This window comes from Phaseolus vulgaris, chromosome 4 (assembly GCF_000499845.2).
Source record: "Phaseolus vulgaris cultivar G19833 chromosome 4, P. vulgaris v2.0, whole genome shotgun sequence".
NCBI lineage: Eukaryota > Viridiplantae > Streptophyta > Magnoliopsida > Fabales > Fabaceae > Phaseolus > Phaseolus vulgaris.
In genome coordinates, this window is record NC_023756.2 from 12,028,294 (window position 1) to 12,053,641 (window position 25,348).

Sequence of the window (25,348 nt, forward strand, 5' to 3'; positions counted from 1 at the left end):
AAATATATCACTGAATAATAATATCTTAATATCTTAGAATTATCAATACATTCCATTATCAGATATTAATCCAAACAATATCAATATATTTAAGTTTAGAATAAATCATTCATAGTTTAATTTTTCTTGAATATATTTCAAAAAAATACGTTTCGAAAAACTTTTAAATGAATAGGACACATGTGTGCTCTGTTTTTCAAAATCCTTTTCAAACAAAAATTTGAATATTTAATTTAAAACAACTATGTTTTTGCAAAATATCTTCCATTAAAACATATCAACTTTGCTCACTATGTTTCAGATCATGTTTTCAATATGTAACCACATAATATATTTGAAGTTCACTTGAAACATTTTAAAACTTAATTAACACTGTGTTTGGTTAACCTTCTAACATTTTGTTAACCTTCTACTATGTTTAATTGTATAGTTTAAAATTGACTTTCTAAATTTAACCGTCTAATTAAAATCTGAGTGTCTAATCCATGTTAAAATCAACTTTAAGGATTGGTCTTTATTCTTTTATTTTATGATTGGAATTTATTAAATGGTCTATTGTTTTTTCAGAATGATTTAAGTTTATAACAAAAGCAAATAAAATGTTCATATATTCTCAATAGAAATTTGTACGGTCGTAAAGCATATTAAACTATCAAAACATCTAAAATCCTATTATTATTTTTAAAAATATTATTGGATGACCATCTACATGTGTTTTCTAATTTTTTTTATAAAACATTATTAAGTACTCTTTTTAGGACTAATATATTATTTTAAAAACATCATTATATAAATTACAATCTCAACCAATTTAACACCCAAAACTACATCAATAATTTGTAAATGCAAAAATGACATATAATAAATACAGAAAAAATGCGAAACAGTGAGCAGTACAATAAAATCCACTTAGCTAACAAATATTTAAAAAAAAAACATTTATATAAAATTTATATGCTTTTAAGAAAAATAAACTATTTATAAAATAGTTAGTGAAGACGAATATTTAAAACAAAAGTTGAATTTTAGTATCTTTTCTAAATATGTGGTTTTAATAAATTTAATAAATTTATGACTGCTATGCAAAATCATTTTTGGATTTCATAAATACTTTTTAGTTACATATTTTTTTTTTTGTCTTTTTATAGCCAATAATCATTTTAGGCCAAATTAATTTCAATAATTTATATTATAATCAATTATATAATTAGATATCAATGTAATACTTAAATATTTCTTTATTTAACCCGTATAAAATTTTAAACATTAATTTTGATGTATAAAATATTTTCTTTATTTTTTTCTAATATTAAAAAATCACTGATTTTATTCATAATATTATAAGAAACTCATAATTTTATTTCATTCCTAATCTAATATTATAAGTTCTAGGGTAATTGGTTTTGATTTCTCCTATTACTTTACGTTCATTAACAAAATGTTAAGTGAAAATTTTTAGTGGTTTCGTTAGTATTAGTATTGGCTTTTCGTTAGTGGTTTCGTTAGTGCTTTCCTTAGTGGTTTGGTTAGTAATGCCAACAATTATAAAATGTATAATTAGATTATTTATTTATTTTAAAATAAAATAAAAAAAATTCAAATATCAAAGAAATGAATGTAAGAAAATATTTTACATAAATTTAAATTTTCTCATTTTGTAAAAGTTTAAGTTATAAAATTAAAAGATTTTGAAAACTAAAATATAAAACAAACTAGTTTGAAAATAATATATTAAAGTCTTAAAATAGAATAATGTTTTCTGAAGTTTCACGACAGCATGGAAGAGGAGAGTACATAAAATCTGGTTCGTAGGATTTTAATCAAACTATCACAAAACAAAGTGCAAATCCAATTGCTTTGAATCCATTTCCGTATACATCATCTCCGCCTCCCGCTATAACTATATTTGCGTATGTAACTAAATCAGTATTGGCGCTTCATAACAAACAAAACGAATGCAATAATTTACTCTTTTCCGATCCGATACACTCTCCGATTCCTCAGCCTACGCCAGCAATGGCCGCCCTCACCAATCGCCGCCGCACGCTTCCGCCGGATGACGTTGGCTCCCAGGCGATAACTGCAGACTCCGTTTCCGCCAACTACCTCACGACGCACCACCTTGCTAACGGAAAAACCGGCCTCCGGCCTCCGCTCGCTCGGCAAGAATCTCTCCGCCGAAACATTGAGCACGTCGCCGCAGAAACCTACTTGATTACTCGCCTCGCCTTCACGCTTCTTCGCTACCTCGGGTAAGTGCGTCAAATTTCAGTAATCTCTTTAGTTATTTGTTTTTTCCTTCAATCTCTGATTATTATTTTGCATATAATATGACTTTTCGTTTTTTTACTGTAATTTCGCTTCCAGCTACTGTCTGTTTCACGCAATTAAAAATTGTCGTTCCTTGCAAACAACAAACATGTTTGAATTAGTTCATGAAATTATTAAGAGTTATATTTACATGCATTATTCTTAATGTAAAATATCGTGGATCAGTTAAAAATTATTTATATGCGACTTTTGAAGAAATTACTTCTTATTATAAAATTAAAGCTTCCACACAAGTATTAAAAAATATAATTAATATTTTGAATTTTATACAAAATATTATATAGTAACTTGTTTTTTTTCAGAAATTCTTAATCATTATTTTTTGTATTTTTCTTTTCTAGATGTGTTTATAAACAAGTTTGTGTAAACATATTCTAATTCTAAATGAACTCAATTGTGTACATAGATTCATATTTAGTTTGGAGTTGCTAATTTTGTCTTAGAAGTAATTAATAATATTGTTACTTCTGTTACTATGATTTACCTCAAATAATTAAGAATGAATAGATGAGATGTTAGGAATTCAAGTATGAGTTTGAGTTTCACATTCAATAAAAATGATAAAGTTGAGCAATATATAAGAAAGAAGACTCAAACTCATTGTCTTAAAATTTTGGATTAGAAGTGGTGTTGTGATTTTTTATATGGGTTGGTCATGACTCGTTGGTGTTGTAATCTCTTATATGGGTTGGTCATGACTTCTTGGTGTTGAATCTCTTGGTGAATTCCTCTTGAAGGAATCTATTAGTGGTATCAAAGCTAATGGTTCATCTCGATGACTGGCTCAAATGAGTATGTGGGTAAAAAATCTTAGGTTGTGGATTCCTTGTATCAAAAGTCTTTGTAATAAGGGTTTTAGTCAAGCGTGTCTCATTATGATAAACGAAATACATGAACGGGTCACCAAATGGTTAAAGATGCTTCTGCTTGAGGGGGAATGTGTAGAAGGAACTCTGACTTAAAGGGGTGATTGTTAGGTATCCAAGTGTTAATTTGAGTTTCACATTGAATAGAAATGAGAAAGTTGAGTGATTGTTAAGTATCCAAGTGTTAGTTTGAGTTCCACATTGAATAGAAATGAGAAAGTTTAGCAACAAGATCCATAAACTCATTGTCTTAAGGTTTTGAGTTAGAAGTGATGTCATAATGTCTTATATGAGTTTGCTTATGCCTCATTGGTGCTGAATCTCTCTTGATTCTCCCTCGAAAGACACAACATGTGATGCCTAACAAATAATTAAGAATAAATGGTTGTGATTTTATATAATTGTCTATATTGATCACTTGTCTTTGTGACAAATGACGTGGCTATTCTCGAGATGCTTGATTTGGTTGCGTTGTGTTCTGATACGACCTACGTTGTTGTTTGAAGAGCTTGTTTCCCTTTTATAGAGTTATTTCAGCAAGTAGTTTGCAGTCACTGTTATAGTAAATGCTTGCATGAATAGTTGCGATTATCTGTTGGAGAACATTCGTTGATTTTTTGTTTTTCAAAAATCTCTCGAGGTGTAGTAAAGAGTATTTTCTAAATATATAAGCTAACGGAACCAGTTTATTATCAGATAAAAAGATTTTGATCAGAATTTATTAAAAAAAGTTTTGAAAAAAATATTTATGTCTATCAATTTAATTGTTTTCAAACTTGCGTGGACACTTCGTGCTTATGCCCGAATGAAATTTTGGAGTTTATCATAATTTAGTAAAAAATAATCATAAAATCTGTTAGTGCTTAAGCTGTTTCTAAGACATTATTTTCATAAGCTTTAGCTTTTACTTATAAAAAATGATGGAAAAATAACTCGGTTTCTGAAAATGCGTTATTAGTGCTTATTATTCCAGTATAGAAGCTCATGCATAGTTACAGAGTTCTCAACCTGCTTCTAAAATGTCATGTGATAATAATATTAAAAGCCATACAACTAAGAACGTACATAATCTAAATATAAGTTCAGTCTAAATGTACTTTAAGTGCTTTGTTCACTTTGTTTTAAAGGAATAATTACTTATTTTTATTAAGTCTTTTTAAAGAACTGAAAATAATCTGTTCTCACCCACTATTGTGCTTTGTGCCTCGTGGCATGCCTGATTTTCTGTTGATACATTGTTCAGGATTGGTTACCTTTGGATTTCACAATTACTTGCCCTTGGATGTTATGCCGTGCTACTTATGCCCGGTTTTTTACAAGGTTTGCTTAATATAGTTGTGATTTTCTCTTTTCTTATCACCAATAATGAAAATGTTAAGGTCTGAATTTACTTTGGAAGCTTCCAATCATGAATAGATCATCATATATTTTCTTACGCATTCTGTTTACTTAATGCTCAATGACAATCTGATGGCCATTCCTGACACTTGGCTCTTCTACATTACATGTTGCTGTTTCTCCTTCCACTTGGGGAGGTGTGGAAAATTTCACACAAATTATGTATCCAACAATATTAATTGAAAACGGATCTTTTGATTGTTCTCTCTCTTACTGTTGACTTCTTGCAGTTGCATATGAATATTTCTCCTCAACCAAGGTAAGGCGAAGCCTTGTTTATGGAGATCAGCCCAGAAACAGGTAAATTAAAACACTGGTAATCTATCTTGTGATGTTGGTCATTTCATGTATTCGTGCCTGATAGTCATGTAAATTGTGGTTTTTCAGGTTTGATCTGTATCTACCAGCCGATATTGGTGAACCTAAGCCAGTTTTGATATTTGTAACAGGGGGAGCATGGATTATTGGGTGAGAAGTTTGAAATGTCTACATGGCTTTGCTTTCATGTTTTAATTTACTCTGTATGTATAGTGTTGATTCTTATTCAGTACATGCAACGGTAATTCCTTTTCAAGTTACAAGTAGTTTTGTCTATGGCTGAAGTCTGAACTACAAATAACTGCCTGTTGTAGATGTTGCTTTGAAAACACAACAAATCTTGGGTGTATGGGGGTATTATGATATATTGGAGTAAAGAATATAAAATATGTTCTTTTCTCTCTTTGTATTATTCCTTTACACTAGCACAATATCCCCCTTTAGTTTGCTATTTCCAGCTGTCCCTTTTAGTGATTCTGTTTTGGCGTTTTGCTCTTTTTGCTTTCAAGGGTAGCTACTATAAAGGCTCCCTTTGTATTATGCTTTACCTGTTCGAGAAATAATAAAACATTACATCCTTCATTACGGTTTTAACTTTTCTTTAAGATGGTATCTTGAGCATTCCATCCTCACGGCAACCTTTAATTGTTTTTAACCTTGGTTATTTCCTTTTGGTCATGGCTACTGCTAATCCCGCTGCTTCTGCACCTTATTCCTTTCCCATTTCCCTTGCTGAAAACCTTGATGACTCCAACTATCTTCATTGGCGTCCACGAGTTGAACCTGTTATTAAATCACATTTACTTCACTTATTCGTTGCTAGTCTACGATTCCTCCATAATATCTCTCTTATCAAGATCATGATGTTGATCGTGTGAATCCCCCATATGAAGTTTGGGAAGTTTAGGATCACAAGCTTTTTGCACGGCTTCAATACAACATTATTGAAGTCGATTCTTTTTTTTTTTTTTGCATAATCAGGAGAATTATGTTATAATAAAGTGCAGATTCCATTTTATATTTATTAGGACAGATTTGTTAGTGATTTGATTTTATTTGATTTGTACAGCTTTAAACTCTCATTATTTCTGGCTTTCATTGCCTATTATTTCTTTCTTTAATTAGGTTGTAAAAAAGTATATAAATAGAGACTGTAATCACATTTGTAAGATATCTCAGAAATATATTTCATTTATTTCTTTCCACTTGGTATAGAGCTCCTGATCTAGGAGACTCTGCTTCCGCAATTTTTTTTTCTTTTTAGCCTTCATTGCTGTAATCATTTTCCTTGACAGCCTTCATTGCTGCAATTTTTTTTTTTTTTTTGGACAGCCTTCATTGCTGCAACTTTCTATTTTCCTTATCCTTTCTCCATTGACCACCACCACCGCCTTGCACCATTGACCAATACTGCCACTGCCGTCGCTCTCCGGAAACTGCACCGCTCGCCGGAACTGCCACTGCTCGCCGGAAACCTCCGTCGGCCGCCGGAAACCGCTACCGGAAAATTTTTCCGGCGAATTTTTTTTTTTGTGTGTGAACAGGATCAAATTTTGCCAATCTGAAAAACTCAGTTGGTTTTTCATGGACTCCCTTAGTAAGCCATCTAGCTATTGTTCCTTTACTATGAGTGGTAAGAGTTCTAGTTTTTTATCCTTTAATGCTTCTAGTACTGAAAATAGACTCTGGTGCTACTGATCATATGACACCTCATTCCTCTTCTTTTTCATCCTACACTACTTTATCCGGTAAGCCATATATTACTATTGCTAATGGTTCCACTACCCCCATTAATGGTCGTGGTAACATTCACCTTCAACCTTCATTTCCTTTAAAAAATGTGTTTCATGTTCCCAAACTATCCAATAACCTCTTGTCTATTCAAAAGATTACCCAAGATTTAAATTGTGCAGTGGTATTTTTCCCTTCCCATTGTGTTTTTCAGGATCTTGCCACGGGGAAGACTATTGGAATTGCTAAAGAGCAGGGCGGGTTATATTATTTACAGCATGAAGAAAGTAAAAAGGGTGCTAGACTACAGGCACACAATTCTAATCTTCAGCAAGGTCGTGAATCTTGGTCATCCTCTCAGATATGGCTTCAACACAGATGTCTTGGTCATCCTCCATTTAGTACCCTAAAGTCCTTATTTCCTGTTTTATTTACAACAGTGTCTGCTGAGTCATTTCATTGTGATGTTTGTCAGTTTGCTAAACACCATCGGACAACTTTTCCTCCCAATGGTAATAAAAGTTCTAAACCTTTTGATCTTATTCATTCAGATGTATGGGGACCTTCACCTATTCCTAATATCTCGGGTGCAAAATGGTTTGTTTCATTTATTGATGATTGTACTCGGGTTACTTGGATATTCCTCATGAAAGATAAGTCTGAAGTTTTTCACTTGTTTGTAAAGTTTTACAGAATGATTCAAACACAATTTAAAAGTCCAATTAAGAGATTGCGTTCTGATAATGGAAGAGAATATGTGAACCAAAACCTTTCCAAGTTCCTTGAGGAAAATGGAGTTCATGAATTAACCTGTGTGGACACTCCTCAACAAAATGGGGTTTCTGAAAGGAAAAATCATCTCCTTGACGTTACTCGAGCTTTACTTTTCCAAACATCTGTTTCTAGATCTTACTGGGGGGAAGCAGTCCTAACTGCCACTTATTTGATTAATAGATTACCCTCTCGGGTTCTAGAGGGTGTTACTCCTATTCAGGTTATGACCACATTCTATCCTTCTATTCCCATGTTGAATAGTCTTCAGAATCGTGTCTTTGGTTGTCCTGCTTTTGTCCATGTTCATAGTCCTAATTGGGGTAAGTTAGATCCTCGTGCCATCAAATGTGTCTTCATCGGTTATGCCCCCAACAAAAAGGGGTACAAATGTTATCATCCTCAAAGTCGTAAAGTTTATATTTCCAAAGATGTCACCTTCCATGAAACAGAGTCTTTCTTTCCTAGTTCTCAGCTTCAGGGGGAGAGTATTCAAGAAGCTGAGGACCTTGAGTTGCCACCTTTTCCTTTGTTGCAGCATTTCGTTCTTAGGGAGGATGACAAAGACCCTGCACCAACATCATTACCAGAGAAGAATAATGAAGACAAATATTTTGGAAAACAATATCAGCGAAGGCAACAAGAACCCGTCCTGGTCGAACATCAACTTCAATTGTCTGAACCGGAGGTAAGAACTCATACCAGTGAGACTCTTGAGGACACCTTAAATACTGCTTTTGAACCTAACCTAAATGATTTACCTATTGCCTTGAGAAAAGAAAAAAGATCTTGTGCCAAATATCCTATATCCCAATTTGTGTCTACAGAAAAACTTTCTATGCAGCACCAGAGTTTTCTTTCAGCTATTGATTCTATCAAAATCCCTACATCGGTACAAGAAGCCTTAAAATATGAGAACTGGATTCGAGCCATGAATGAAGAAATGAGCGCGTTAGAAAGGAATGAGACTTGGGAGATTGTAGGGAGACCAAAAGATAAGAAAGCAGTGGGTTGTAGGTGGATATACACAGTTAAGTATAAGTCTGATGGCACACTGGATCGGTATAAAGCAAGGTTGGTTGCAAAAGGGTACACTCAAACCTATGGGATCGATTATGAGGAGACTTTTGCTCCAGTGGCAAAAATGAATACCGTCAGGATTATTCTCTCCCTGGCAGCACACTTTGGTTGGGCAATGCATCAATTTGATGTTAAAAATGCCTTCTTGCATGGAAGCTTGGAGGAAGAAGTATACATGGAGATTCCACCTGGGTATGGTATTGTTAATGAAGGGAATAAGGCGTGCAGACTTAAGAAGGCCCTATATGGTCTTAAACAATCACCTCGTGCTTGGTTTGGAAGGTTTACTCAAGCTATGGTATCTTTGGGGTACCGACAAAGCCAAGGTGACCATACTCTGTTTATAAAACATTCTCAGAATGGTAAACTCACTCTACTTTTGGTCTATGTAGATGATATGATTATTACAGGTGATGATGAGATTGAAAAACAAAATTTGAGGGAGAGACTAGCTGCTCAATTTGAAATGAAGGATCTTGGGAAGCTGAAGTACTTCCTCTGGATAGAGGTTGCTTACTCGAGACAGAGCATCTTTATTTCTCAAAGGAAATACATTCTTGATCTTCTCAAAGAGATTGGCAAGTTGGGTTGTAAGCCCACTGGAGTGCCAATAGAGCAAAATCATAGGATTGGGAATGATGAGGAAAACCCAAAAGTGGAGAAGACACAATATCAAAGACTTGTGGGAAAACTCATTTATCTTTCACACACTAGGCCAGATATAGCCTATGCAGTTAGTGTGGTTAGTCAATTTATGCATGATCCAAGAGAAAGACACTTGCAGGCAGTAGATAAAATTATTCAGTACTTAAAAGCCTCTCCAGGAAAAGGATTGCTATTCAAAAAGGGGGAAAACTTATCCATGAAAGTATATACTGATGCTGACTATGCAGGATCGATTGTTGATAGGAGATCCACCACAGGCTACTGTATGTTCTTGGGTGGAAATCTGGTGACATGGAGGCGCAAGAAGCAAAATGTAGTTGCAAGATCAAGTGCAGAGGCAGAATTTAGAGCCATGGCTCAAGGGGTGTGTGAACTCTTATGGATGAAGATCATACTTGATGACCTAAAAATAAAATATGAAGCTCCTATGGGTTTGGCATGTGATAATAAGTCCGCTATCAGTATTGCACACAATCCGGTTCAACATGATCGAACAAAGCATGTAGAGATAGACCGACACTTTATTAAAGAGAAGTTGGATGATGGTCTTATAGCCACTGAGTACATCCCTTCAAGACTCCAATTGGCAGATATGTTTACTAAGGGACTTCCCACAAAACAATTCGAAGATCTTACTTGCAAGTTAGGAATGATAGATATACATTCACCAACTTGAGGGGGAGTGTTGCATAATCAGGAGAATTATGTTATAATTAAGTGCAAATTCCATTTTATATTTATTAGGACAGATTTGTTAGTGATTTGATTTTATTTGATTTGTACAGCTTTAAACACTCATTATTTCTGGCTTTCATTGCCTATTATTTCTTTCTTTAATTAGGTTGTAAAACAGTCTATAAATAGAGACTGTAATCACATTTGTAAGATATCTCAGAAATATATTTCATTTATTTCTTTCCACTCTTTTGCGTTATTAGTTCAACACAATCCTACTAGGTTTACATGATTCATGAGTATTTTCATCTTTAGACAAAAACATGTGCTGAACTACTTCATCTTGATACTACGTATCTCTCGATGGCAAGAAGATGCGAGATTTTCACATCAAAACCATTGTAATGAACTTGCGGGTGTAGGTAACCCTATTCCGCTTGAAGAGAATGTTGATAACATCCTTGGAGATTTACCACCACCCCTCATTTCTATTACTAAAAGCAAGTTCTTCTTTGGTATCAAAAGCATCGGGTTAGGTTTCAATTTTTTTGGTGAACCCACTGTTCACTAGTATTTTCCAACCGCCGCCCCCACCGCCTCCTTGAGGTCGGAGCTGCCGTTAGAGTCTCGTTAGAGCCGTCGTCGTCGCTGCTACCACCAATTGGTTGGTGACTGGATTTGTCCTTGTCATCTATGGATTCTTACACTGCCACTATGCCTAAATTGTCTATTTATACTAATTATGTCAATATTTATCTCTCTCTTGACAAATTGGATGGAACCAATTATGTCACTTGGGCCTTAGATATTAAATTTTGGCTTAAGAGTCAAGGTTACGTTGATCATCTTACTCGTCCCAGTGTTGCTGAAAATGAGGTTTCCCGTTGGTTGAAAATTGATGTTCAATTATTCATTGTTATCAAATCTACCATTCACTCATCTTTAAAACAAATTTTTCGTACCTATGAGACATGTTTAGAAATTTGGGAACATGAAAAATTATTATACACCCATGATACTCAACGTCTTTATGGTGTGTGTCAAAATCTTCTCACAGTTGTTGCTCCCAAACGTTTTGATGGTATAATGGCGGAATAACTGGGTAAACTTCATGCTCTTCTTCATGATTTTAATGAGTTATTGCCTCCTTCCTCCGCTCCTTCTCAAGAACTAGAGCAAAGATCCCTGTTCTTCATGTCATTGGGCTTACATGGCCTTCCTGATGATTATTCTCATGTCCGTGATCAAATTTTGTGATCTCCTATCATGCCCAAATTTACTTCCACTTGTTCTACTCTTCTGCGTGTGGTAGGTAAACACACCACTGATATAACGCCTTCGGTTCGTGATCAAATGTTGATCTTTTGTTGGCCTCACTCACTCTACTTCCTTTGGTCCTTGGGTTCTAGATTCAGGTGCAACCAATTATATTACATGTAGATTTGATAACAATACATAATTGAGCATCAATTTTCAACCAACGGGGAACCTCATATTCTGCAGATGTCACCTTTAGTGAGTCTTCCCTTTACTTTAAATCTTCTCTTTCTCCTTATGTGTCTTCATCTAATATTCTTGTTGTTTGTAATCATCTTGTTCTGCATAATGCACCAAAAGATTCACCACCTCCACCTACTCGTCGGGTGTATAGTTGCCGTCAGACTGTCCATCGTCCATCAGATGACTCTCTTCTAGTACCAACACCTCCACCCCTTCGGCTTCGACAATTGAACTTGATCTTCCCATTGCCATGTGTAAGGTATACGTTCTACCTGTAATACCTCTCCACATTATACTGTTTTGAGTTACCATAGACTATCTAACCTTTTTATACCTGCCTTTCATCTATTTCTTCTATATCCATTCCAAAATCTGTAGGTGATGCCTTAGCCCATCCTGGTTGGCGTCAGGCCATGCTTGATGAAATGAATACACTTCAGAATAATGGAACTTGTTCCTTTACCTTCTAGGAAATTTGTTGTTGGTTGCAGGTGGATTTTTGCTATCAAAGTTGGTTCTGATGGTACTATTGATCGTCTCAAAGCTCGCTTTGTGGCTAGGGGTGATTCCCAAATTTTTGGTTTAGACTTACATTTCTCCAATGGCAAAGATGACTTATGTTCGTTTATTCATAGCCATGATTGCTCTTCAATGATGACCAGTGTTATCACTTATCGGCCATGGCGTCGCTATGGCGAATTTTGGTGGTGGTTTTCCTGACCACCGCCTCAACAAGGCGGTGGCAAATCGGATTTTGCATGGCGGCCGCTATGGCCATGTCGGAGTGCTAACAGATTGTGTTCACTCCTATGTTTTACAAACACAAGGTTTGGGTCATTAACAAATCACAAGGTTAGCTCATTAGAAAGGGTAGCATCTTTTGATGTGTACAAGGTTAGACTCTCTCACTAGTATGCTGAAAATGAACACAATAGTGTTCTTTACAAAACTTTTAGGGTGCATAATATTTTGGCAGAGTTTCAGCACTTGCAAAATTATGACTAACTTCCTTGTTCTTCTCTTTGAAGCATGCCTTCTTATGGGCTTGAAAAAAGTAGTCGTTGCATTCCCTTTTTTTGTCATTGAGTAGCTTTGAACTCTCTTCATTGTCTTCTTTCTTCTTTTGTTATCGTCTGATGAGTGCTTATGTTGAGAAGCATTAAATTCATGATATGTAGCATTAATTTCTCTTTTTTTTTTTCATGCAAACTATCTAATAGCTGACAGTACTTCCTCGATAACAGATCCTTTTACTCTAAACAATGGTTAAAAGTGTACACCATACAGGATAGACAACTGAGCCAAATTTGAAAATAGCTATGTCAGAGGAGTTGGTGGTAATTGCACCTTTAGCTCATATCCTAAGAGGTTTTTTAATATTGTTGTTTGATTCAGATCTTGGGACAAACTTAGAAGACATTCTCTGTTTCTTCAAACTCAAGTTTGGTAATACTCTTCATTTGTTAACTTGTAGTCTTGGTTTGTACTTATCATCTAATTGATCTTCAATTAACTTATCAGACAAAGTTGAACGTGGCATAGTTCTCTATTGTCTATCATGTGAAACATATGCATTTGTGATCTAATCAGTGTTTTTCAGAAGCAATTGCTTTATGTCTTTCAAGCTCTCAACTTGTTGTGTTTAAGCACACAATCAAAACATTTAAGATGTTGTATTTTTTCTCTAACAATCCCTGATTATAACTTCTTAAAAACTTTTGGGTGTGTGTGCTTGTTTTCTTTCTTTAAAGAAATCTTATAATACTCACAAACTTAATTTCAGGTCACAAGCTGTCATTTTCATTGAACAACAGTTTCCCTAATGTGATATTTCTCAGCAAAGTCCTTCAAGAATAGTTCTTAATCTGACTATTTTCATTATACTCCAAATTTATCATCTCTTGTTCCTCCTGTTGCACCTTCACAACAGCCTTTTTTTTCTTATGTTAGTCACCATCTTGATGAGCATCCTCCTCCTCTCCTTCTTGACTTGTTAATGTTCATCCCATGCAAACCAAGTCCAAGTTTGGACTACATAATCCATGTCTTCATCCCTCATTGTTTCTAGCTCACAGTGAACAAAAGGAGTTAAACTAGGTCTAGCTGATCCAAATTGGTTATATGCCATGCATCATGAATATTTGCACTTATGAAGAATCAAACCAGGGATTTAGTTCCCCTGTCTTGTAATAGAAAGTCAGTCTGCTGTAAAGGGCTTTTCACATAAAAGAAAATGCAGATGGGTCAATCAATAAGTATAAGATACGTCTTGAGGCTAAGGGTTTTCATCAAAGCTCTTGGTTTTGATTTTCATGACACATTTACTCTTGTTGTTAAAACCATCACTATTCGTCTTATTACTACAATTGCGCTTACCTCTAACTGGGAATTATTTCAGCTGGATGTCAATATTGCTTTCCTTAATGGTCTTTTGGAAGAGACAATTTAAATGCTGCAGTCCCAAGGTTTTGAAAATCCAGACAAGTCTCTTGTCTACAAGGTGAACAAGGTTATTTATGGTCTCTGACAGGCACCCAGGCAGTGGTTTGATTAACTCAAATCTACCTTTCTTCAGTTTGGGTTTGCAACAAGTAAATGTGATCCTTCTTTGTTTATCTAGAGGCATCAATCTCACTATTTTTATTCTAGTGTATGTGGATGTTTATCTACACCTCACCTTAATTCTGTATGTGGGATGCTTTCTCTCTCAAATAGCTTGGCCACTTGGACTATTTCTTGGGCATTGAAATCAAACATTTACGCAATAAATCTCTTCTCATGAATCAAAGCAAGTACATTCATGATCTGCTTCACAAAACCAATGTTGTTGAAGCTCACTCTTATTCTTCTCCTTTGGCTTCTTCCTACAAATTGTCTAAAACATGTGGTGATTTATTTTCAGATCCTACACTTTATGGATCTGTAATTTGTGCCTTATAGTATGCTCCTCCTACTCAAGCTGAAATTAGCTTTGTAGTCAACAAAGTGTGCCAATTCATGGAAACTCCTATTGATACTCACTAGGTGGAAGTTAAGACAATTCTACGGCATCTTAAAAGGAACTGTCTCTCATGGTCTTCTCATGAAATCTGCTGCAGTAGGAAGACCTCTTTCTGTCACTGCACCGTGTGATGCTGATTGGGCCTCTAACATTGATGACCGTAGATCCACCACTGCTTCTGCAACATCTACTTTAATCTCTTGGTGATCCTGTACACAACAAGTTGTAGCCAGTTCTAGCATGGAGGCTGAATATGGCGGCATTGCTCAAACCATAGCTGAATTAACTTGGATTCAAGCTTTGCTACAAGAAACTGCATGTTCCCTTTTCTACTCCTATCTTACTCTGTGACAATCAAAGTACAGCGGTAATGATCACAACCATGTTTTTCACAGTCACGCTAAGCATATGAATGTTGATGTCCTCCTTGTTCTTGATAAAGTTCTCACCAAACAACTTCAGATTTATCATATTCTAGTTAGATCATTGGGCAGATTTTCTGATGAAGCTTCTTTCTCCAATCAGATTTACTTTGCTCAAAGACAAACTCAATCTGATGGATATTTCTCATGCAATTGCACCTTGAGTTTGAGGGGGGCTATTAAGAGTAAAAAATATAAAAGATATTATTTTCTCTCTCCGTATCTTTCCATTACACTGGCACAATATTTTAGTTTCTTATTTCCTGTCCCTTTTAGTGATTCTTTTTTGGCTTTTTGGTCCTTTTGCTTTCAAGGGTACTAGCTACTATAAATGCTCCCTCCTCTGTATTCTGCTTTACGTGTTACATAAATAATAAAATATTACATCCTTTTATTATGGTTTTATCCTTTCTCTAAGAGGGTGGACAACAAAATACTACAAGTGCTTATGATGAATTGTTGGTTCAATTAAAGAGTATAGCAGATATTCAAAATTGAATTTAAAAAATTTCTGACTTGAAGGATTTGGTTCGTGTCACACTTTGTGATGCCAAAATATTGCTGGTCTCCTGCACCATGGCATGGCTAGAATTTTAGTTTATGTGTGTATATAGACCTATTCATCAATCTTTTATCTTTCAAAACTTGAAATAATTGCAGTTGGGTTTTGTTTTAGGTATAAAGCATGGGGTTCCCTTTTAGGACTACAGTTGGCAGAAAGAGGCATTATAGTGGCATGCTTAGATTACAGGTACCTGGTCTCAGTTCAAGCAGTGCAAGATTGAGTCTTCAATTTACATTTGGTCTGACTTGCTCTATGTTTGAGGTATTTTGATGGACGAATTGGGTTCTTTTTATGTCTATTTCTAGGACATTTAGTCCGGGAAATTCACAATCATAAATAACTACCAGGATGCTTGCATCACACTATCTCCCGAACATAACAGTTTCCAATCGTGCATATTTTAATTCAGAATTTGTTTCTAAGCTAGAAATATAGTACATCACATTTAGTATTAACATTTCTGTAATTGAAATCTTAATCTTAAAGTTGTTCCAAATTACGAGATTTCTTTTATGAAATGTTATAACTTAGTTATATACTAAAGGGTACAGACAACATATTTTATTACATCTAGTTTCCAAATAAAATGCTATGTTTAGCATTTAATAAATTTGTGTTTATTTGTGAGTGTAGAAATTTTCCTCAAGGGACTATCAGTGACATGGTAAATGATACTTCTCAGGGAATTTCCTTTATCATCAACAACATAGCTAACTACGGAGGTGACCCTAACAGGTGGCGTGCTACTAAGATACAAGATTCCTTTTCATCATATATTTAGAAATTCAACTATGAGATTGATCTATTCATTTTTTTTGTAAATAACTATATAGCAGGGTTTATCTAATGGGACAATCTGCCGGTGCTCATATTTCCTCTTGCGCTTTACTGGAGCAAGCAGCCAGAGAATCAGAAAAAGGAGAGAATGTTTCTTGGAGCATTTCCCAGATCAAAGCTTATTTTGGTTTATCTGGAGGGTAAGACACTGGTTAGAGTTTCATATATGTCTTGAATTTTGTGGAAATGGTGAGTTTCAATAATATATAAGTGTAACCATGTTCATTCTAGATTGTCTAGAAAACATCGATGCAGTTCCTTCATAGAATTTTTTTGTCCTTTACGTTTGAAGTTATTTGTTGTACAAAGATGCGCCTTAAGCTAAATGGAAAACTTAACTTCTCTTTCACATGATCACTGTTGCTTCATGGTGCTGAATATTAGGCAACAAAGGGCTAAGAAGAGCAGACATGTTGCACGATGAAAATGTTGCATGCATTGGATGAGTGGTCAGACCAGAAAAGATAAGAACACCCCTATGTAATTCTTACTATTTACATATGTTCTTCAGTTCTGGTAATTGAAAAACAACAGGATTATATCACATAAATCTATACCATTTCTCTCTTCATGGTATCTAGAGCCTAATAGTCTGAATCCATACCATTTTGGAAATCATGTCTCTTTCCGAATTCCCGGTACCCCTTTTCACATGCATTTTTTCCGCCTGTTTTCCTCTGCTACCGCTGTTGTCACCGCCATTTGCCACTGTCACCATTTCCGATCACGACACCACCACCGCTGCCATGTCACCAAGATGCACACAATGTTGTCAGTTGCGCGTCAATTAGAGCAGTGACACACCCCGATACAAACCACCTTGACAAGCAGATGACTAAGGACACAACAGACACTACCAGGTCCCACCAAACCTCAATAGAGCCTCAGCAGAAGAAGAACCAAACATAAATGTTGTGGCGAAATCTAGTGCAGAAGCATAACGTAGAATTATGGCTTCAACTACTTGTGAACTTATTTGGCTTGAAACAACTATTTAAAAAGACACAATTTGCAAAGGTCACTCAAATGACACTTATATGTAACAATCAGGTTGCTCTTCATATTAGCTCTAATCCCTTCTTTTATGAAAGGATCAAGCATATTGAGATTGATTTTCATTTTATTTGCGAAAAAATGGTATCTAAAGACATCAAGATTGAGTTTGTTAATTCAAATGATCAATTATACTATTGAAATATTGAATTAGTATGTTACTTGTATAAATTATTTTTTTCCTTATGGTGACGTGAAATTTGTGGTTTTCTTGGTGTAATGTTTGATCCCTTCCATGTTTCGATGGTATATTTTCATTTTAGTTATGTGAAAATAGTGAATAAGATTTCTGGTTATTTTTGTGTGAAAAGATCATTTATGACTGCGTCTGAATTATGCACCCCGATAAATTGGTTTAGACTGGTTAAGGATAGCCTATTAACCGTTTCAACACATGCAGATACAACTTATTGGATTTAGTGGATCACTTCCACAAACGTGGGTTGTATCGTCGGATCTTTTTAAGGTATGTCCTGAAAAACCGAGTTTCGTTAAAACTAAGGCTATGTTTTTCCCGTGTTATAACTGATTACCATTTCAGCATAATGGAAGGCGAAGAGTCTTTGAAGGTATTTTCACCTGAAATTAAAATTCAAGAACCATGTCTCAAAAGTGTCATTCCTCACTTCCCACCTGTATATCTGGTCCATGGAACTGCAGATTATTCCATACCATCAGTAGCCAGGTTAGACTCTCGAATTGAAATTCACTGGTTATTATATTATGTTCATAAACAAAATTGGTTATTATATTTATTTTATTCTGTTGAAGGAAACTTCTGAAGGTTTCAATTATAAATACGACCTGATCACTGTTATACCGTAAAGATTGAAAGGGTTATGTTGACTGTCATCTACCTAACTCAACTCTCTTTAAATCTGGGCATGTACTAAGTACAGCATAGGAAGAGTTGGATGATCTCTGGTTATCATGAAGTTAAATAACATCTATGACTTTGTGGGTTGTTCTTTCTTTTCTACAGTACTTGTGTTATCCGTATGTATTATTAAAGATAAAGATGACATGGTAAAAGTATTGTTTACTCTAATAAATGAAAAATCCACTGTTGTAATTTTCTTTGCTAGACTTACAAATATTTGTCAAAAAGGCGGTTGCGTGTGTTACACTTTTAGATATTAATAAGTGATTTTTGCAGTGAACGGTTTGCTGATGCTCTTCAGAAGGCAGGGGCAAGAGCTGAGTTGATTTTGTGTGAGGGGAAGACTCATACAGATTTGTTTCTACAAGTAAGTTAAACGTGAAGCGATTTCAAATTTTTGGACACTTGATAAAATATAAAAAACTTTATATTATGCAACAGTTTTTAATTTATCATTTTGACTATCTCTGTAAGCAATAGAGCTGAAAAAGGAAATCATATGCCATATACGTAGCGGTATAAAAGTTTTGTCTGGTAAACTTTAATCGATTCCCTTTCAACCTCTCAGAGGCAGATTCAGTTTCTTAACGCTTAAACATGAACTCCCAACTTCTCCTTTGCTGATGATCTCTTCTAGTTTTGGCTTCACGGCACAATTAACTATTTTGTCAGAGCTCATAAAATTAAAATGAGGGCTGGTTGATAAATCATTTTTGGTGCTTAGCCCTTGGAGAGACATTAGAAACATGTGTTGATTAGTTTATGTCCCTTTTGTTTTTATTGTATTGCGTAAAACATGTTATTTTCTTTCTTCTCCTTAGTGTAGGTTTTTTTTATATTAGAATAAAAAAAAATCAATGAACTGCTAAGGGGGTAATTGTTTCTAATTCTGAACAAAGTAAGTCATACACTATTCATCCTTTTTCTTACGAAAAAAAGTAATACACTATTCATACCCTTTATCTCTTATAATTCAATCAAACCAATCAATTCTCTGAAGATAAAAACACTATAGAGCTACGTATGTGTTTGCAAATTAGTTGAGTTCTCTTATGATAATAAAATAAAGATTTGATCTATGAATTCAACAATAACTAATTATATATGTATCATTAAGAATATTTTTATTTATTTTCGTATCATATCTTTATCATGATATCAAATCTCCTGTATTTATTGTATTTACTCATTCTTCTCCATATAAATAATGTATTTGTGTTTTCTTAGAAACACACATATTCAATTCATGTTTCTCTCTTCCATAGAGTATAACATGATATCTAAACCATTTTCCAAAACTGTGTTGACTTGGTATACCCACTGACTCGGTAAACACACGGTTTGCTTTCACTGTTCTAAGACCACCTTCGAAGAGGTTTTTGGCGACATTCTAGCAACCACCATTTTCTTCAACTATCCCTTTCCCCCTCTCCTTAGTTTTTTTATTATGTTTTTCTTACAACTTCAAAAAAAATGTCTTCGATGTAAACCAACAAAACATATTCTCCCATCTTTTCTAACCACATGGTTAGTATTGAAAAGATGGACAAGTCTAAGAATTTCGCTTGGGCATTTAAAATCAAGTCATGGTTAAGTGGTTTAGACTACAAATCCCATCTCTTTACAACTGTTAAATCCATTCCTACAGAAAATCGAGAACAATGGATAAAGATTGATGTTTAACTCTGTACTGTTCTCAAATCCACTATTCACACTTAACTCAAACCTATTTATCGTCTCAGCTTAAAATGCGCACTAGCTTTGAGATGTGTTCACCAACTTTGAGTGGGCTCACGTCTTTTATACCATTGACACATGCAAGATCCTTATGGTCTGTGCAAAGACCTCTTTATACTAGTGACCCACAACATCTCCACTACATTTTGGGCAGTTTCATTCTGTCTTACATGATTTTAATGGGCTCCTTCCACCTGCAAATGTGAAGAAAGAACTTGAGAATCACAACACGTTCTTTATGACCTTGGGTTTGTACAGCTAGCCCAAATTGTCCAAAATGCAAACATTGTTACCGCATTGGACATATAATTAATAGGTCTTAGAAGCTGCATGGAAAACTCCATCATCCACACCCATCTTTATGACATCTATTGTTAAGTCACCTGTTTCTCCTACATTATTGACTGATTCATCTTCAAGACTTTATCAAATGGTGTGTATTAAGAAATAGACTGTGAGGTTTACACTTACTTATATACTATGATATGGGATATCCAACAATGTACAACACACTAATACATAAGTAAACACACTAATACATAAGTAACACTATCAAACACACTAATACATAAGTAACACTATCTTGTTGGTTGGCATGCGCCGTTGATACTATCCAACCCCTCTCATCCCTTATAGTTCATTATGTTCTTTATATCCTTAATTTCCCATTAAATTTATTGTCTGTTACCCGATTGACCCAATCCCGAGATATTATCCTTACCTTCACTGAAAGAGTTGATGCAGTCACATGATGTTAAGTTGTTAAGATCCACAACTTTCCATCCATAAACTAATAACCAGACTGAGAACCTCGACAAGTTTGTAGAGGCTTACTTGTGATGTGATATAGGGAGTATGCCCAAATGGTGGACAGATCACTTAGCTATGACAGAACTATGGTATAATACAAAGTTTCATACAACCCAAATGACACCTTTTGAGGATTTATATGGATATGTCCCTACAGTGGAGAAACTTTAATTGAGGTAGTTGATTACACGGTGCGGACTACAGAGCAGATTGGAAGACTGCTGCAGGAAAATCTATGTGAAGCAGAATGAGGATATATGCAGAAAGGAAGTGGGGAGACAGAGAATTTAACTGTGGTGATTTTGTGCTTGAAGATTCAACCATAGAAGCAACATTCTTTGGCAAACACATCCCTTCCATAAGCTATCAGGGAGGTGTTATGGTCCCTACAAGATTATTGAAAAAATTGGGACAGTAGCATACAGATTGCACCTTCCTGAAGACCACAGAATTCACAATGTATTCTGTGTCACTATTAAAAAAGCATCATGGCAGCCATGCCGTTTCAGAACAATTACCCAGATTCATTGAAGGAGACATAGTGATCAGACCTAAGGCCATATTGGATAGAAGAGTGAAAAAGAAGAACAACAAAATCATTACTGAAGTATTAGTGCAATGGGAACAAATCAACCCCGTGGATGCAACATGGGAGGAATTACAGGAGTTGCAAATCCAATATCTAGATTTTTAGTGGAGAGCAGTATAAAGGACTTGGGGACATGTCCTCCTTTGAAGGGGGGAATTTGTAGTAACAGTTAGTGAACAAAATTAAAAAATAGGTTTAATTCTGTTATTAGTTGCTTAGAAAATAAGTAATTCTAATTCTGGCTTAAGAAAATAGTTATTTCTGTTGGAAGCTAGAATTATATATAGAGCTTTTGTACAGAATTTTGGCAGTTAATAAGAATTTTCACGTTTCAGTTTCCTCCTCTTCAAATTTTGAGAATTGTGAGTGAGTGCAATCAAAGTTGGAACTGGACAACTTTGAAGAGTAACAGAGCGTCAATATTTGATAGACACCTCGCATTTAGATCATTACTTTTCTGTTGTGATTTCCAAGTTGCATGTTATTCTGAAGTCAATCGTATCATAATGTGATTTGCTATTCCTTAGTAATTTTTGGAAGGCGCTCTTTCGCTTTACCTACTCAAATTTAGTATTCGCATACCATCTCCAAACGAACGACCAATCACATCACAGGTGATTAACAGAAGTTTAGAGGTTTACCTAAGTTGTTTTGCAAGACAACCTTTCACAAATGTTAAAGTTCCTTCATCTGGCCAAGTTTGGGTATAACTCTTCTTACCATTTTGTCATCAACATCACCCTGTTCCAAGCTTTCTATGTCAACGATACCACTAAGTCCCGTCCTTGGCCACCTCCCTCCAAGAACGAACCCAAATGCTCTAACAACGACGACAAAACTTGAACTCCACTCGTCAACGAATGACCATTGTGACCTCCAAAACATGCCACCATCATGTGTTTCACCCTGGGGACAACGCCATTCGTCTCAGCAGTCATATCACCAAGGCTCTGTTTCTCCATGTCCCTCCAACAAGCTTGCCAGAAAATTTTATGGACCTTTCGTGGTGACCCACCGGATCGACAAAGTTGCCTACGAACTAGCTCTGCCTCCTTCCTCACGAATCCACCCCCATCTTTTACATCTCTCTTCTTCGATCCTATCACGCATTCTCTTCCCCTACCTTCATACATACATCAGCCATCTGAGCTAACCTCTCAAACCAACCAACCCACTAAACTTGAACCTCACTCTCTTCCCCAACTCCACACTCATTTCCTCTCTACTTTCCCAAACCACTTTAATTAAGAGAACACGAGGTATTCACCAACTTTGTCCTCATCTAATCAACCCACACCACCCTTAATTGTGCCAACATTATCCCCTCAGGTAACACCGAACCCTTTAACCAATGCCACTCGCACCACATGTTCTCCTTGAACTCAACAACCTCCCAACATTAACACCTCCAACTGGCATCTATTCATCAATGCACGTGGGAACCTTTTCTAACATTCTGCTTATACCATTTCAACAGCACCTAACCCACCGCCAGATACGACCCAATTCGTAAACCCAAACCTTTTCCCCTCGCTCACAATGCACACCAATCCAACTTTTCCAGCCTTGATATCAGGGCTCTTTTTTCATGCACCTCCTTCATTTCTTCCTGCACCTTCATAAGGTGTTCGAAATGTCAATACAGTTTCGTCCGCCTGAAATTATTAAGGACTCATTGTTTCTGAAAGTTTTTAAATTATATAATCTGGTTGAGTTTTGTATTTCAAATTTATTAACTTAAAATTATTTTTATTAATATTATTTAACATTTTGAATTTTGTATTCTAAAATATTTTTTCAAATTGCAAAATCTTAAAATATATATTGTAAAATTTGGACATACCTTTCAAAATATAGAATCTAAGATTAATATTTTTTACTTTTAGATTACGTAATGTAAATTAATTTTGTCACTTTTAAATTAGCGAGTCCTTTTTATTTTTGGCTTTTAGATTGGCCAATTTGGAAGTGTGTTTTTTATCACTAGAACAAGACCATGCATAAAGACAGTGGATGAATCATTTGCCACCCGTTGGATCATTTGATGATTTGATAAAACAACTTTCTAATAATACAATGTCTTTTGAACGATGACATATCAATTAGAGCTGAAGGGAGTGACTTTGGACCTGTTATGCAAACGTGTTCCAAAACATGATCGTAGTGAAAAGTACGTCCTCTCCACTGCACCATGTATGTCGTACTGGAAAGAGAATATTTTACATTTACATTTCCATCCATTTTTTTCTATATTTTTTATTACATCATTTGTTTTTCTTTCATTGTCTCTTTTTTTCTCTTATTCTAAATTTAATTGTTTTTTAAAAACCATACTTAACCCGCTTTTCTATATACCCACCCACATCCCAACTCACTTCCACTATTCAAGCCCTTGCCTCTTTTATAGTAAAATGTTCCAGACTTCCGTTCTGTGGAAAGATAGAAAACCGTGACAATTGCAATTGTAGTTTCAAGAACGCTATTGAATGAACGAAGAATGGTGATGTCCCAATTAATTTTGTTTGGTTCAATTCGAACCCGAAGTGTTCTAGAATTGTTATTTGCCCTGGTTAGATTTAGATTTGGTGAAGCTCTGATTCGTTGAAGTTGGTAGTTGTGTAGGAATCCATTGTTTGTAGTTGAACTGCATGAGGTGATGAAACGTCAAAAGTACTTTGGATTCAGATTTATAAAACAACCTTATTCTTTTTCTTGGATGATGACTGGATTCTGAAATTTTGTGTTTATTTGGAATCATTTTAGAATGTATTTCTAACATTTAGAAATGCATTTTAAAATGTGTATCTCAAATACGTTTGGATTATATATTTCAGAATGTTTGGAAATACATATTTTTGAAAGATAACATATAAATTTATTGAATGCAACATCAATACGCAGAATACAGTGGCCTATTTTTTTTCTTTTTTTAGAATAAGAATCTCTCTGGTTGAAAATTAGTAGTCTTTTTGTTAGAATACGTAGAAATGGGATGTTTGGATTAAACTTCTAATATACCTAGATCTTTGTACCATTATGGTAATGAAATAAAGAGAAAAGTTGGTTTTGTTGTAATTTTGTGTTTTCTTTCTTTTTTCCTCTGATCTGAACTTCTGAACTAGGATCACGCATGAGAGTTCCAGTATGTGCTGCCTTTTGTTTTTCCTGTGGAACTTCTAATTCTGAACCATGCTGTGCAGGATCCACTCCGAGGAGGTAATGATTACCTATTCGATCATGCTGTTGCCATTATACATTCCAATGATAGTGATGCTCTTACAAAGGACGTCTTTGCACCCCGAAGAAAACGGTTTGTTCCTGAGATTTTATTAAAGTTGGCTAGCAAGATAAGTCCTTTCTAAGTATAAGCTTGTGATCATAGTGATTACAAACTCACTGTTTGCTATTCCATGCCACAATTCCATAGTATTAGGCTACCTACTGATTCATATTTTAAGATGAATCTCATGATACATAAATGAACGGCTCTGTAAAATTTCATACCATCAATACAAATCACGTAATTTCCTACATATAATCTCTTTTTATTTTGGTAAATATAATTCGATACACTGTTCAAAAAAATATCTTTTTTTTAATAAAATAATAATTTGTAAGCTGAAAAGTGAATGTAGAAACTGAAAGAGGAGTGTCAATCATATAATCACTCTTTTTATTTTCACCGATACTCATGAAAAGAATTTAAATAAGATTAAATGATCAATGAAAGAATAATTAGAAGAACTTTTTTAAACTTTTCCTATTTGGTTATTACACTATTTCATTTGTTAGTAGCTTATTGACATGCATTTTTTTATATATACTATATCTTGCTATTTCATTGTTTCTCATTTTTTTTAAATTAAAGGCTTCAGTGATATATAGCTAATTATTTTATTTTATAAGACTTACGGTTGGATTGTTTTATCTATTTTTAGTTTAAAATTATTATATTTATATATCATGATATATTTGATGTATTATTGTCAATGAATTTTATGATTCAGATTCCAAATTTAGTTCGGTTATTTACAATTTGATTTTTTTATTGGATATCTGTAGTAATCACAAACTTCTGGTTATAATTTATGACATTATCCATGCATGAAATCGGAGTA

General features: G+C 34.8%; 1 protein-coding gene across 5 annotated transcripts; it reads left to right on the plus strand.

The window, feature by feature from the left end:
- Positions 1–1,780: 1,780 nt before the first annotated feature.
- Positions 1,781–24,768, plus strand: LOC137837289 (isoprenylcysteine alpha-carbonyl methylesterase ICME). Of its 5 annotated transcripts, XR_011085408.1 has the most exons (12): positions 1,829–2,252; positions 4,441–4,517; positions 4,826–4,895; positions 4,983–5,063; positions 15,436–15,510; positions 15,958–16,059; positions 16,161–16,301; positions 17,615–17,680; positions 17,756–17,899; positions 18,371–18,461; positions 23,337–23,423; positions 24,431–24,768. XR_011085408.1 is itself a non-coding variant. In XM_068646251.1 (11 exons), exons 1-11 carry the CDS (start codon positions 2,017–2,019, stop codon positions 24,590–24,592), a joined length of 1,245 nt encoding a protein of 414 aa, XP_068502352.1. In that variant the 5' UTR covers positions 1,781–2,016; the 3' UTR covers positions 24,593–24,768. The 5 variants fall into 5 exon arrangements, 4 of the variants coding, with proteins under 4 accessions (XP_068502352.1, XP_068502351.1, XP_068502353.1 ...); XM_068646251.1 differs by lacking the exon at positions 23,337–23,423 and having other exon boundaries at positions 1,781–2,252; XM_068646250.1 differs by lacking the exon at positions 23,337–23,423 and having other exon boundaries at positions 16,158–16,301.
- Positions 24,769–25,348: the final 580 nt, after the last annotated feature.